This window comes from Stegodyphus dumicola, chromosome 4 (genome assembly GCF_044657685.1).
Source record: "Stegodyphus dumicola isolate Sdum_Otavi_A_Nest chromosome 4, ASM4465768v1".
Taxonomy (NCBI): Eukaryota; Metazoa; Arthropoda; class Arachnida; order Araneae; family Eresidae; genus Stegodyphus; species Stegodyphus dumicola.
The window spans coordinates 220,631,262-220,645,797 of record NC_140771.1 but is presented as its reverse complement, the minus strand read 5'-3'; the positions used below and the strand labels follow the sequence as shown (position 1 = coordinate 220,645,797).

Sequence of the window (14,536 nt, the reverse complement as noted above, 5' to 3'; positions counted from 1 at the left end):
TAAAATATGTAATTATTAATAGAAATTAAAGTAATACAGTCAAAAATACCGAAAATCCGCGTTGCCTCTCAAAATATAAACATTCAGTTTTATAGGTTTCGGAAATCGCAACATTGAGTACGAAATATTGAAGAAAAAATACTTATCGAATAATGACTTAATAATTACCGAATAATAATGAGCCATTGCGGAAATAGCCAAATTATTGACATAATAAAAGTTTTTTCTGCCTCTGATCTGGATCGAGATAAGAAAGCAGACGACTCACTCAACGCTTCTTTCATGTTCATGATTCACGTTGTTTTATTTTCTGAGCTTTATTTCACGAGATTTAGTGCTGCTTTTTTCTTTTATCCGGATATTTTGTGGATAAATTAAGAATATTTTAAATTTTAGCCCTTTTTAATACAATGACAGATAAGAAACGCCCTCGTGATTTTACTGCTTGCAACATTGAAAAATGTAAACACGTTGCATTGACGGTAATGCAAAAAGTGCAAATTCTGCAAAGGATGGAGACATGTGCTACTCGATTTATAACAGAATCGTATGGAATTGCGATATGATTGTGTATGATATACGGAAAAATAAAGAAAAACTGTTTAAATTTTACAGCAACAGTGATTCTAACACTGGAAATCTTTGCACAAGGCGAAATCTGCGAATCTCGATGCTGTGTGTGTGTGTATATATATATTTGTATTATATATAATACAATGAATAATATAATCAATTTATATATGTAATAATAATTTAATGCATATAATAAGTTATTGCAATAATGTATATAATAATTTAATTAAATGCACCTAATACGTCTTATTTTGCACTTTTAGTCTGAATATTATGATTTATCTTTTTTGTCCTGAAATCCTAAAATATGAAATACCAGGAGAGTTTTTACATTAAAATTTAAAAAAAAAAAAAAAAAATGTTCTAATAGTAGTTTTGGGAAATTTGTGCTTTCCAAGCAAATATCCTGGCTGCTCGGAGGGTTAAATTCAGAACCAGAAATCCTGTGAAGTGAGGTCGGGAATCGTTGTGGCCACAAAACTGCAAATGTTCAGAGATGACTTTATCTCAGTGCTATTGCAGCACTTTCTGAACATGTGCGATGGATCACCATCTGGCATTCATATAATGACATTAACAACATTTTGTTGCTCTATTTCTGAAATTGCATAATTCGGCAGCATTGTTATATATTAAGTGCTTGTGATACAGCAATGGGGTTTGTAGCAGTGCTTATAAGTCCTTATATTTGAAAATAAAATATAAAGGCCCTTATAGGGCTATAAATTGAACTGTTATTTAAAATTTTTTAAAATGTAATTGTTTTCCATGGTTGAGTAATGCTTATTCTCTCTTAATAAATACTGAATTTCTCATATTATAAATCACAAGTCTAATTTTTCTTTTGAGGTTCTGCAGTTTTGTATAATGTAATTAGGTGCTTATTTTTTTCTTAAAATGTGCTTGAAAAGTGCTTATATGTGCTTATTTTTTAACTAAAATGTAGCTACTAACCCTGAACAAGTTTTCATATAGAAGTGACTTCTTCGAAGAAGTTTGGATCGAGAACAAATGTACTTGCAGTACTGCATCACATAGTCACTTTAGCTTAGTGTAAAGCCGCTGCTGTCACATCTTAAAGATTTTCATCAGCTCAGTGAACAAACACTTCTACTCTCTATTCCTGTGAAATATAATAAATGCACTTCCTCTCTGTGTTGTCATTGGTCCTTCACAAAGCTCTTTCCCTCCCAAATGTTTTGCAGTGGTAATACGGTATGACTAAAATTACCAATGCCATTTATGGTTTTTCAGTGTGCTATTTTGCAATGCTTTTCAATTTGCACAGGGTAAAAAGTGGATGTTGCCATTCAAAAATTTCTAAATGTTTTTGCTATAATCATAATTGTTAGAGCTCTGCTGTTTTAAATCATCACAATCTTGAGTGCATACCTTCAAATATCTGAAATTTCAAGATCAGGCTAAGTTAAATTATATAGAAAAGTAGTAATATAAATACAAAATAATTTTTTTCCATTTCTTTCTCATGAAAGAAACCTGTTTCTTTTGGCCAGATTTTTGCATGGTTTTTCTCTTTGCTTTGAAAGAATGTTTACTCGAGAGTTAATTTTAAATGATTTATATCATCTAGTAACCAAGTGGCTGAAGCTGTAAAATATCTTTTTAAGTCTGTGAACCCAAATGACTGCATGAAGTATTTTTGGTTTTCTGTAAGTGATATAAATTTGGGCAAGGTTTTGTTAACTTTTGTTTAAGATGCTCGTGTGGGACGAAAGAGAATCGAAGGCAGTCACCGTACAGGATGGAGGTTTTGCATCGCTAAGCTTAATTTTATAATAAAAATCAGAAAAACAAAAGTTTCGCTTCTAGCATCGTAATTTTTGGTATCATTTTAGATTGTTACTTGAGCTCTTATATATGTTAAAATTAGCCCTTAAACATTTTTCTTTATTTTACATGAAAATATACTTAAAAAATTGCTTATCTTCTAAAATAATTTTTGGAAGTGCTATTCAAATTATTCCAAAGTTTTAATTGATAAAATCCATCAATAAAGTTTAAAATTAATAAAAGGAACACAAAAAAGACTATTTACAGTAAGAAGTAACAAAATTTAAAATGAAAACGAATGTGGTGAATCTCGAAGCACAGAGAAGTATCACTTTGTAACTCTTAGAAAAAGTATCACTTTTTAATACTTTAGAAAATGAATCGGTATTCTCATTTGCGTTAGTAAATGGTTCACTAACCATACGAAGGTATTCTTCCTCTGTTAAATAGTGCCTTCCCGCCATAATAGACTGGACGTGAGGCTTTCCTAAATAAAAAAAAAAGGAATGGAAATAGTATATCTGAAGGCAATGCAAAACGTAAAAAAACTCTGCACAATAACCCTAAAAGACTGTACATAGTAGAGAAAAAAATAGAATAAAAGAAGGAATTGGTTATAAATCAGATACGAGAATGTTTTCATTAGCACGCAGAGATTTAAAGAGCCCACCTCTGTTTATGCTTTCCCTCCACCCCACCCTCGAACAGCTGATGTGTAAAATACCGAAGTCAAGCAGAATATGTCAAACTCAAGGTCAGGAACCTAAAACTGTGTTCATTTCAAAAGTAATGGACACAGGATGCCATCTAGTAGGCCTTCAGAAAATCGTTCCACCTTAAAATGGGTATACGCATCACCCGTCCTCTGAATGCGATCTTTACTGATGCGTCGATGGGACGCCCGGCTGTAAGAGACGTTCTTAGGGAATGCGTGTATGGGACGCCCGTCCTGAAAGGGTTAAGTCCTCTGTGACAACATTCGTACCTGTGGCAGTTAATCATGGTATACGTTGTTGGAATCCAAATACTCATTCCAATTTAGAATATACATAATTTTGCATATTAAATTGTGGACATTCACATATACAAATCGTGTCCTTAAGTCGATGCAATTTTTATTTTCGCAACCATTTCCCAGTGTTGATCATTATAGATTAATTATACAGATTATCAATTAGATTTAATAAAAATTTTAACTTTTAAAAAATTCATTTGATTTCCTCTCAAAAGTCCAGTGTTAAAAGTTTAGTATTTTTTAAGATTTACCCGAATCTGGGAAGGAGTAAAAAAATAAGGGTGAAAGAAGCAGATTCCCCCTCCCTGCATTTAATCTCATTCAGTATTATCTTTTTGAGATATACCAGTTTGCAGCATTCTTTAATTTATTTTTATTAAATTTAGTATGCTGAAAGCATTTTCATAATCTGTCATCCAAGTTATTCTTTGGATTAGGAGTATTTTTTATTTTTCATTTCTGCAAATGCTATGAATTTACTTAAAGCATGTCATTATTTTTTAGAATATGAATTTTATAAGATTATGCCAATAAGTTCTGTTTGAAAAAGGTTGTATTGATCAAACCTTTTCACAATGTTCTGTATATTAATTCTTGTTAGTTTAATCTCTTAACATCAGAAAAGTTATGCTAAGCTGATCTCTCATTTTCAGTTATATTTAAATGTAAATATTGTTCAGTTTGTGTTGGCTAAGTTATCAAAAAACATGATCTCAAATTTTGTAATTATCTAAATTTTTTGTGCAATTTAAATAAAAAGGCTAATTTTATTCTTGTTTAAAGAATTAATGTGAATTTTTAAATATTTTCATTACAGTTACAAAAGCAATTTTAGAAATGGGTGCTATTAACTGATTACCCTTTCTTATTATAATCAAATTGTATTTAATCAAAACTTGTATATATAAATCATTACCTCAATTACCTAAAGTTTTAATAGAACAACACATAAGTTACTTAGCCATCTTTTGAGCAACATCTCATTCTGAAACATTAAAACTTTTCTGTGTTAATTTTCAGAATGTTGCAAATAGCACTAGTGGAATATAGTGCTGAGATATTTAAGAATATGCATAAATATGTTGAAAAAAATATGAATTTACATGTATAGTGTTGCAAGTTCTAATGTAGCCTTTATCTTATAAAAGTCTTCTTTTCTTTTAGGAATCTTTTAATAACGTAAAACAGTGGCTCCAGGAAATTGATCGTTATGCCTCAGAAAATGTAAATAGACTTCTAGTTGGAAACAAATGTGATATGACACCAAAGAAAGTAGTAGACTATGTTACAGCCAAAGTAATTATTTTCGTTCTACTTGTTTGGTCATAACTTAATAACAATTCTAAATCATTCTGTACATCAAAAATGGCTCATCCTCTAAAAATTGTTTGCGAATTTTGGAAGAAATAACAAATTGATATAATTATTTGAAGATATAGTTAGTCTTGGGTAATATACGAAATCCGCGGTAATCATAGTGAAGAGTCGTTTTCTTAACTAACAGTTGTGAAATCAAACATTTTAGTGAGAGAAATTCGAATTCTAAATTGTTAATGCTAATAATTATTCCTTTTCATTTTTAATCCTTAGTATGGCAAGCATTTATTTAAACAGATATACATGATGTTCTGATACGTCGTTGAAACTGAGACAGATTCTGGTTTATGTCAAAGTATGTGTACCTATTACAACAGCACAAATAATTTCAGCAGTTTGGTGAACTTTGCTTGGGATATACAACCTCATAATGACAGAAATAGAGAATATGTTTTTAAAAGTGATAGCAATTTTAAGTAGTGATCTTGAATCTGGTGAACAATTTTATGATCCTTTAAGCAATAAAGAAGAATGAAAAAATTACAAAGAATATATCGAACTAGAAAGTGATAATGATGGTGAAATTATTCCAAGACTTTCATGAAGCAGTGATAGTGAATCTTCTCGTAAAAAAATTAAATGAATGGATTTGGGTAGAAAAAGAAAATTACCTGATGTAAAACAGTTTTCCTAAATAAAAAGTATGTGGAATCAAATCAAGTGGATTCAAGGGATGTGGATCGAGTGGGTTCTTGATTGATTGAACATCAATCAAGGATCATTATAAAATTTTAAATGAGATTCAAGATCACTACTTTCATTAAAACTGTTGTTATTACTTTGATAAAATACATTCTCTATTTCTGTCATAATGAGGTTGTGTACCCCAAACAAGGTTCACCAAACTACTGAAATTATTTGTTCTGTTGCAACAGATACACATTACTTTGAAATAAACCAGAATAAATAGCTAAATCCTGTCTCGGTTTCAATGACGTATCAGAATGTCGTGCATCTCTGCCTAAATGAATGCATGACATGCTGATGCGTCAAATTCTGAAGCAAGTTAATGCTAATATTCATTTGTTCTTTTTCTTTTTTAATCTGTGTACATAATGCCAATCTGTAGATTATCGCTCTTGCAATACAAATAACCACAAAAGTGTTCTCTAAAGCTTATAACACATTCCAATAGAGGGGTCTTCATCATTTTTCGTAACTGCCACATAAGTGCAACTTTTCTCTGTGGTTACCGGGTACTGTGTATAAAATGCAGATATTGGTAGCTAATTTGTAGATGTGCTTTTTAAATGAAAGCACTTCAGTTGCTCTTCAGAACTTTGCAAACTCAAATCCCACTGTGTAAAGTGCACAGGCTAATGCAAAACAAAAATGTTTTTGCAAAGAGGCTTGATGTTGTGAAGTGCTGCAATTGTGGACAGACAGGGCATGTGGCTAACTTCTGTGGTTGTGTAAACGAGTTGCTTGTGAAATATTCCAGAATAGTTTTACAGTGAACTTTTATTTTACTTTGAAGTACTTTTTTTAGTGCTAGCCTATATATAATATTTAAACAAATTTAAGTAGTCTTTGGATAACAGTACTAAATAAATACAGTAGTAGAATGATTATTCAAGGTAGTCTCTAATTTACTAGTTTCATGATAAACATTCTAATTCAGAAACTTTTGGCTTTAAATTTTGAAATTTGATTTATTTTGTTCTTAAAAAATCTTATACCTATCTGAATTTTACTGTCAAGATTAATTAATTTAAGAATCATGATTAACAAATATTGATAGTTTTTTGCATATACAGTCAAAAGTCTTTAATCCGGACTCGTCAGGACTTCGGTGGTTCCAGATTATAGATCATCAGTTTAAATCTGGAAAGATGGCATGCAGAAATTATGAAATTAAAAATATGAAACCGTAATTTATGAAATAAAAAGCAGTTATGATCTAAAGGGTATCAAAATTTATGAAAAAAAGCTTTATATTTATTTGTTTACTTTATTAAACAATTCTTTCAACATGCGCATGCGTAAAGCATACATTACGCATAGTTGAAATTAGAAAATTGCAACCAGAAAACTATTGGATGTGTATTCGTGATATTTATAATGACGAGGAATTTGATTTAAATCGTATCAGACAGAGTACATGGAGATGAAATACTACATTTAGTAAGGTATTATAAGCCGAATAAAATTAAAACATCTGCTCTGAAGATAAGGATAGTGCTGACAGATAAACTTCCAATTCATTGCGAGCCGCGACGTCCCCCCCCCCCAGAGCAGCGCAAAATTGATAATTTCAGAATTGTTAGACAAGTAAAGGATGTCTTTATACATTTTTTGCAGCAATTTCACTTTTTGTTTGATGGACATCGAAACATGCCTTCGCTATGTAGATCCTGTGGCAGCTCCAGAATCGTAAATTCTTTTTGACATAATCGGAAGTTCAAGCTTACTTTTATAAAATTCCTCTAACAGTCTGCAAGAAATAATAAGCTGGATCTAATTAGAAGATTAAGGAACAACACAATCTGCAACATTAACTGAAATAGATAATTAGATAATTTTAGTGTAGCTTATACTGTCCGTTATACATTAAACGAGCATGTGTTAACTAACGCATGCGCAGAAAGTTTGTATCTTTGAGGTCCGGATTAAAGACTTTTGACTGTATAAATTAACCATAAAATTTTTAACTGAAAATAATAGGAAATCTGTTTGTTATTTAAGACTCTAATATGCAGATATACTTACCTTTTTTAATTAAAAAAATTCTAGTTATGAAAGAAATATTGAAAGTGTTTGTCATTGTAAAATATAATAAAATGTGTGGTGCAGGAGTGTATTTTAATTTCATTTTATAATTTTTTTAAGGAGTTTGCTGATCAGTTGGGAATACCATTTCTGGAAACCAGTGCTAAGAATGCAACTAATGTTGAACAAGCCTTTATGACTATGGCAGCAGAGATTAAGAGGAGAATGGGACCACCGACATCTGCAGCTGATGCATCGCGGCAAGGCGAGAAGATAAATCCAAGTACACCTGTAAAAGCGCCTAGTGGTGGTTGTTGTTAAGGGTTTTAATATATCCATAAATTCAGTGGCTTCTATTCATTTTCAACAGTTGGTGAAATTCAGGCACTTTGGCTTCAGTTCACTGGAGGAGATACATAAAATATCTGCCTGGACAAAAGATTTTGTTAAGTAGATACCATTGTTGCACTTATTTCTGCTATATCCACAGCTTCTTTTCAACTTTAAAAAATATAAGAGAAAGGAAAAAATTTTAGATTTTTCATTCTGTCAGTTGTAAAATACTGAAAACATTAAAATTTGACATTTTGCCAAGATATGTAAAATTCTTTTGTGATTATTTACATGTTTGTTTTAGCCACTGTATACGAGTTTTAATTATTAATCTTTATTTATGCATATAGTTCATAAAAACTGGATGTGAAACATCTTGCATTGTATTAGTTTATTACACAGATAGTATATTAAATTAATCTCAAAAGCCATGCGAGCATGGGTTTTTATGTTAATTTTAGTTTTATCATTCCAACCCTGATGTGTGTATATGTATGCTTCACTCTTAGCTGTTTGTATAATGTACATGTTATGAAGTTAAATAGAAACTAGCTGTTGGTAACTCTTCCCGGGAAGACAATTGGTATTTAATAAAAATTCTGATTGAAGAATTTTTAAGAAATGTAGATATATTTGGTTTTGAGAACTGATTTTTACCATAGCAGTTTTTCATGTATTCCTCATGGTTATCTCGGATATTTGTAAAAACAATATAATGTTTTGTACTGGTCTACAGAAACATTTCTAGTTTTCAAATTATATGAGGAATTCTTATGGTAACCATGGGGACTTGCAAATTTTTTAAATTGTTGTCCAGTTTGTGATCATAAAACTCAGTATTGAAATTTAAAAGTGCATATAAGTCCAAAAACTTCAAAAATTGTAAAGATTTGTTTGATATTTTCAAGTGAAAATATACTGCCTTCTGTAGCATATATAAACTACAGTCATAACTTTTTATTGTAAATGAATATTAAAATTTATTAAAAGCTTTTGTGTGCACAGTAGAAGTTTTAAATTTTTTAGCTTGAATTTTTATTTTTAATGAATAAATTTCTTTATAGTAGTCGTAAATTTCATCACTGATTTTATGTAATATTGACTTACTAGAAAATATTGATTCTCCCTCCTGTACAAATACTTCATGGCATTTCAGTTTAATGTAGATGTGTGTAAGTTACAATTTTGATGTGAATTTGAGTAACTTTTAAATTAGTATATTTTCATGTCAACATCCCGTAAGCATTTAAAAATCCAATACTGATCAAATACGTTTTACGTATTTTAAAATTAGCCATATTCATGCTATCAATTTCAGCATTTAATGGCTTTTTGTTAAATAAACCTTTAATGTGTAAAGTTTTAATTTTTACCTATATCATTATTATGCAGAAGATGGAAAGTGTAATTCTGTGTTCCTGTTATATGTTCCAATAATTTAAATGCTTAATGTTAAGTAAAGGAATATAATAAATTTATATTAATTTTTTGTATTAACTTAATTGTTCTTCATTACAGTGTTTTTAAAAAATCAAAGGAAGTGTTAGTTCATAGAAGGGTAAATTTTTATTCATCTTTTATTTTTGTGCTTAATGATATCCCAGATAAAATTATGAAGTAATGAATTTGAAATATTGTTTAGAAAAAAAATCCCCTTTTTTGAGTAAGAAAGTTCTGGAAGATGCTACTTTAGATTATAGGGGCTAAGTGTTTCTGTTTGTGATTCAAAACTAAAGCAGAAGGATATCAGATTTCTATGTGCATGTTCAGTTTGCATGTGCCTGGCAATTTAAGTGTGTGTGGGGGGGAATTCTATTTATGTAATGGATTTTATTATATTGCATTATTGGATGGGGAAAATAACCAGTTTTCATCATTTTGTTGTGCCTTTGAAATATTTGGAGGATTTGATACTTTAGTTGCCAAAAATTTTAATATCTTGAAAAGACACTTTTAAAAGGTTACTTTTAATAATTGAACTTGCATAATCTTGTATAATGTTACGATTTAAGTGGAATTAATTACGTATAGAATAAGTTTCATTTAGTTTGAAAGTGAATACTTAAATTCATAGCTACGTATTAATATAACAAATAAGTATTAATCCCAAAATGTTGAAAATTTGAAATCAATAAAGTGATGGAAAATTTAAGTGTGTTTGACAAAGAGGTAATCGGCCATTATTTATTGAAATTTTACACTTTTTAATAAAAGTGATTCTCGTAATGATCCTGTCTTCCTAAAGAAAAATGTGATTACAATAAGTCGCTTTATACCAACTGATAGCACTAATTCTATTTTTAATGAAAATAGATTTGTTGTAATCAATTCAGCTTTCCGACTGCTAGTGATAATATTTATTTGTAGACTAATAGTGTATTTTTATTTGTAGTAGTCATCATGTTATAAATTTTTAATTTTTTCAGTTTAAGTGTGAAAATTAAGAGAAACGGGAATCAATTTTTCCTCCGATGGTTAAGGATTCTGAAAGCTTAAAATTTTGTCTGCATAATTATCTGAGCTTCAAAGGTTTCGTATTTAATGAATTGAGTATTTTCCAGTGCAGTTAACTCCTTAATTAATAAATTTTGATTACATTCAAGTTCTTAATTATACTGTAAATATAAAACTTGTTAATTTTTAAGGGCTTTTGGTTAGTTCAGTTCGTCGTGGTCGTTTCTGTGGTCAAGTTTCATTGATTTTTAGACTACTACGTCATCGGGTTGAGCTCATGTTTTGCGTACTCAATGCAATGTAGGGAATTGCTCATTTCAAAATTTTATTGTTTTTTAATTTAATGTTAAAACAATGTTTTACACATATCTTTAACAAATGAACTAAAAATCGTAAAATTTCATTGTTTGTACCATTAGCTAAAGCAGAAAATATTAAATTAAATTTTTTATTTAATTTTCAGTTTTCTGCTAGTATTTTACTGGAATTAGTTTTCTTACGAGTATTTTAAAGCTTTAACATTTTTGTATTAGTTGTAAAGTTTTGAAATTTTCAGATTATAAAATGCCCCCTTTTAATATAAGGTGACATTTTTTAAGATATGCTGTGAAGCAGAAAGGGACTGTCGGTTCTTTCATTTGGAAAACATTTTCGAGGTTATTTTGGCATTAAATTCCATTGAGTGATGAATTTTTTCCTTGAATAAGTCAACAAAAGCTATAAATCAACAATCCCAGTTAATTGAGGTGAGAGTGGTTTATAGTTAAACCATGCCCATAATTTCTAAATTAAAGAATGGATTTAAACTCATTGAGAGATTTAACCATTTGAAAAAGTGCAAAAATTGATCTGAAGAAACTAATAGAAAACTTGTATTTGGAGTAATGTTAGCAACATTGATCTTGAAGTGGCAAAAAATATAGTACTCTTTGCATTAATTTTTCAGACAAATTTCTGTTTAACAATCAATCTAAGGATCTCTGAATTTTACTGTTTGTGCCATTAGATTAAGTGGGGAAAGAATGCAGGCTTATGTGAGGTTTTAATGTTAATTGTAGTATTTTTGCTTACAGTTTGATAGAAACAATTGTGGGAAGATAGAATGATTGTTTATTGCTGAGAAAAGATTTTTCAGCTTGCTAATTGATTGATAATAGGTTATTGAAACTAAAAAGATGAGTGGGCAAAGCTCTTAGCTAAAAGTAAAATATGATAGTTTTAATTGGAGCAAGAAATTTTATAATTCTCTTTCAGAAATTCATCTACAGTTTTATATTGTGAATAATAACATGGACGCCACGCAATGAAATCTGATAAATTGTATTGTCCAAAGTATAAGCCATTATCTTTATAAATTTATCTAAGGTGGCTCATGGTTTTATTGTTCATAATAAAAAAAAAATTGATGAATCTTATAAAGAGAATTATATAATTTCATGCTGCCATTAAGCTATAAAAAATTATTTGCTTTTAGTATAATATTTTGAGTTTTAAATGAAAGCTTTTTACAAAATCTTAATTTCTTTTAAAATATGAAATGGCTTTGTTATATTGGTAAGCATGTAGATATTTTAGAAAAACATTAGACATACTAGTGCCTTGTATTTGGAGGTAATTCATTCATACTTAACTGCAGGGTGTGGTGAATGTTGTATGCATGAAATTTGTGGCACTGTGTTGTCTAGTTTAATTGGTAAATTATGAATAATTGGATGTTGCTAACATAAAATCATCTTACTGTGCTGAACACAATATTGTTTATATAGATGCAGTCGATTCTGGTTAATCGGACCACATCGAGAAGTGATCATTTTGGTCCTAATAACTGGCTGTTTCGATTGCATGAACATGTCCTACGTTGTAAGATGGGACGTGCTATATGTAGCAAACAGTAAATGCACATGTAAATCATGTACTAAATGTAATTATGAACTTTATTGTGCAGTACACACGTCATATACAAACAAGAAATGCAGTCAAAATTTTTTTCATTGAGAAAATTAATTTAGAAACAATCTCCATGATACTCAACATGCGAAGCACAATAAAAACAATTTCTTACCAAGTTCCATTCAACATTTGAAGAACTTATCTAATGGAATTTGATGCATTCTCTTGACGGATTGCACGTGAACAAAATCGCCGTAAACAGCAATGGGACTGTCTTCATTTCCTTCCTGCAGGAAATATTAATGCAAAGTTTCAATGCATTTCCTCTCATCCTGTGTTATCACTTGTACCAACTTATTAGCAGAATCATAATCACTTTCATGTCCAAAACAAGTGCTTAAAGCCACACTGAGAAAAACAAATCTGAATTCTCTAACTGCTGACTTTTCGCCAGCTGTCGGCCACAAATGTAACTGCTTGTAAGATGTTGATCTTTGCACTGGCTTTTGATGATGAGGTCAGCAAACTTTCTTCAATTGCTTCAAGGATGAATTAACTAACCTTGCACAATAAAGGGTCTTCAAATTTTTTGATTCCTATCCATTGGCTGGACCAAAGCTGTGGTCCTGGGAGGTAGAAATTCCAGTTGTACGCTCATCAAGCAATCTAAATGAGGATGTACTGCACAATTGTCAAGAAGAAACAGCACTTTTCTTAACTGATGTTGTAGCTCTCTGTCTCAATCCTTCAGCCATTTTTTAAAAAGTTCAGAGGTCATCCACACATTTCTGCCCGCATGATATACAACTGGTAAACTCTCCATCCTAAGTCCTTTAAACCAGCGAGGCTTAGTGCTTTTTCCTATAACCAACAGCTTCCTCTTGTCCATTCCTGACATGTTTGAGCACTACAAGGCAGTTACGTGATCTATCGCTTTTTTGAAGCCAAATAGTGCAACATGTTTGTAACTTAACAAACCATCTGGTGTAGCTTAATAATACAGCCTAATCTTATCAGCAATGTAGATGTCATCTGCTGAAACTTTCAAGAAGCTCGGGCAGTTTTGTTGATTTCCATTCTTCAGCATTTGCACTATCAGCAGTTTCTTGAGTTTTATGTCATGTCTAGATTTCCATCAAGACAACGAACCGTTTGTAGTTTTTAATTTTGTTTTTTTTTTAAAGTCATCATGGCCCAGCTTTTTAGCGAATTGTTCTGCTTTGCATTTTAAAATTGGGAATTGGGCCATTTACTCGCACAGATCGTCTAGTAACAATGGAGAACCATTCATTAAGAGCCTCATCAACATCTGTGTCCTTGCCTTCACGCTTCCGTTTTTTGGAAGTTCCTCCTCGTCCTTCACATTGTCCTCATTTACTTGTTTTATCAAGCACAAAATTGTAGTCTTTGCCAATACGGTTATTTCCACCAACCGACGCTGACAATTGTTTCGTGGCTGTTGCTCAATCTTGTTCAGGAAACCAATTTTTTCGCCTAACCTCAAGTCCCGTCGTGGCATTTTGGCACACAGTTCACTGATTAAAGTGGTCTGAAGAAACTTTGGTGTTTAGGGTTCAAGATGTTGAGGTCAAGAGGAAGATAAAATGCTCGCCATTCAAAGCTTTGGCACTAAAATCGTCCCAAAAAGTTTATGAAATGATAGCTTTCTAGTGTAAACTTTAATCATGATTGACAGCTGGGAATTCCTTTCAGGTGGAGCCGGACGCTCTATTGTTAATTTCCTCGAAACTTGGAGGCGCAGGTCAAAGAAAATGGTGCACGTGTTCACCTCCCACCGGTTTTGCTTTTGTCATGCACTTTAAGGAATTCCTGACCTTTTGATAAAGTATTTTCCTGGGAAGCCACAATTACAGATCCTCCCATATGTTGCAGACCACCTGTACATTTGCTGTGGCTTCCGTTTCTTATTCGCTCTCACGTTTTTTGGTCCGATTAAACAGAATTTTGGTCCAAATAAGCGAATAATATTAGGCTTATGTACATAGGATTTGTTTCGGTTCTTTAGGATTTGGTCCGAGAAAGCGGCTGGTCTAATTAACTGGATTCGACTGTAGTCTAAAATTCCTAACATTTCAGCCTAATCTTCAAAGTCTAAAATTCCTAACATTTCAGCCTAATCTTCAAAAGGCAAATGTTCTGAAGCACTGTGTACAATTTCAAGAGAAAAATGGAGAAATATTTTTCTTATATGTGTGGATGTGAAGAAATGTTTTGGATAGCTTGTGATCACAAGTAACCGATATCCTGTAATCAGATTTGTATCGATCAAAGTTGATCTAATTGAAGACATGTGCCTGGGAGGATTTTTGTTTCAGCCCTTTTCATTATTTTTATTTATTTTTGGAGGAGGGAGGAATTGGAAACAATTTATGT

General features: G+C 31.2%; 1 protein-coding gene across 1 annotated transcript in view; it reads left to right on the top strand.

The window, feature by feature from the left end:
* Rab1 (RAS oncogene family member Rab1) overlaps window positions 1–8,808 on the top strand; it is a 32,246-nt gene extending 23,438 nt beyond the window's left edge. The window contains exons 6-7 of the mRNA XM_035369050.2: window positions 4,544–4,675; window positions 7,586–8,808. Of these exons, the coding sequence (XP_035224941.1) occupies window positions 4,544–4,675; window positions 7,586–7,786 (333 nt within the window). The 3' untranslated portion in view covers window positions 7,787–8,808. The remainder of the gene's footprint in view (window positions 1–4,543; window positions 4,676–7,585) is intronic.
* Window positions 8,809–14,536: the final 5,728 nt, after the last annotated feature.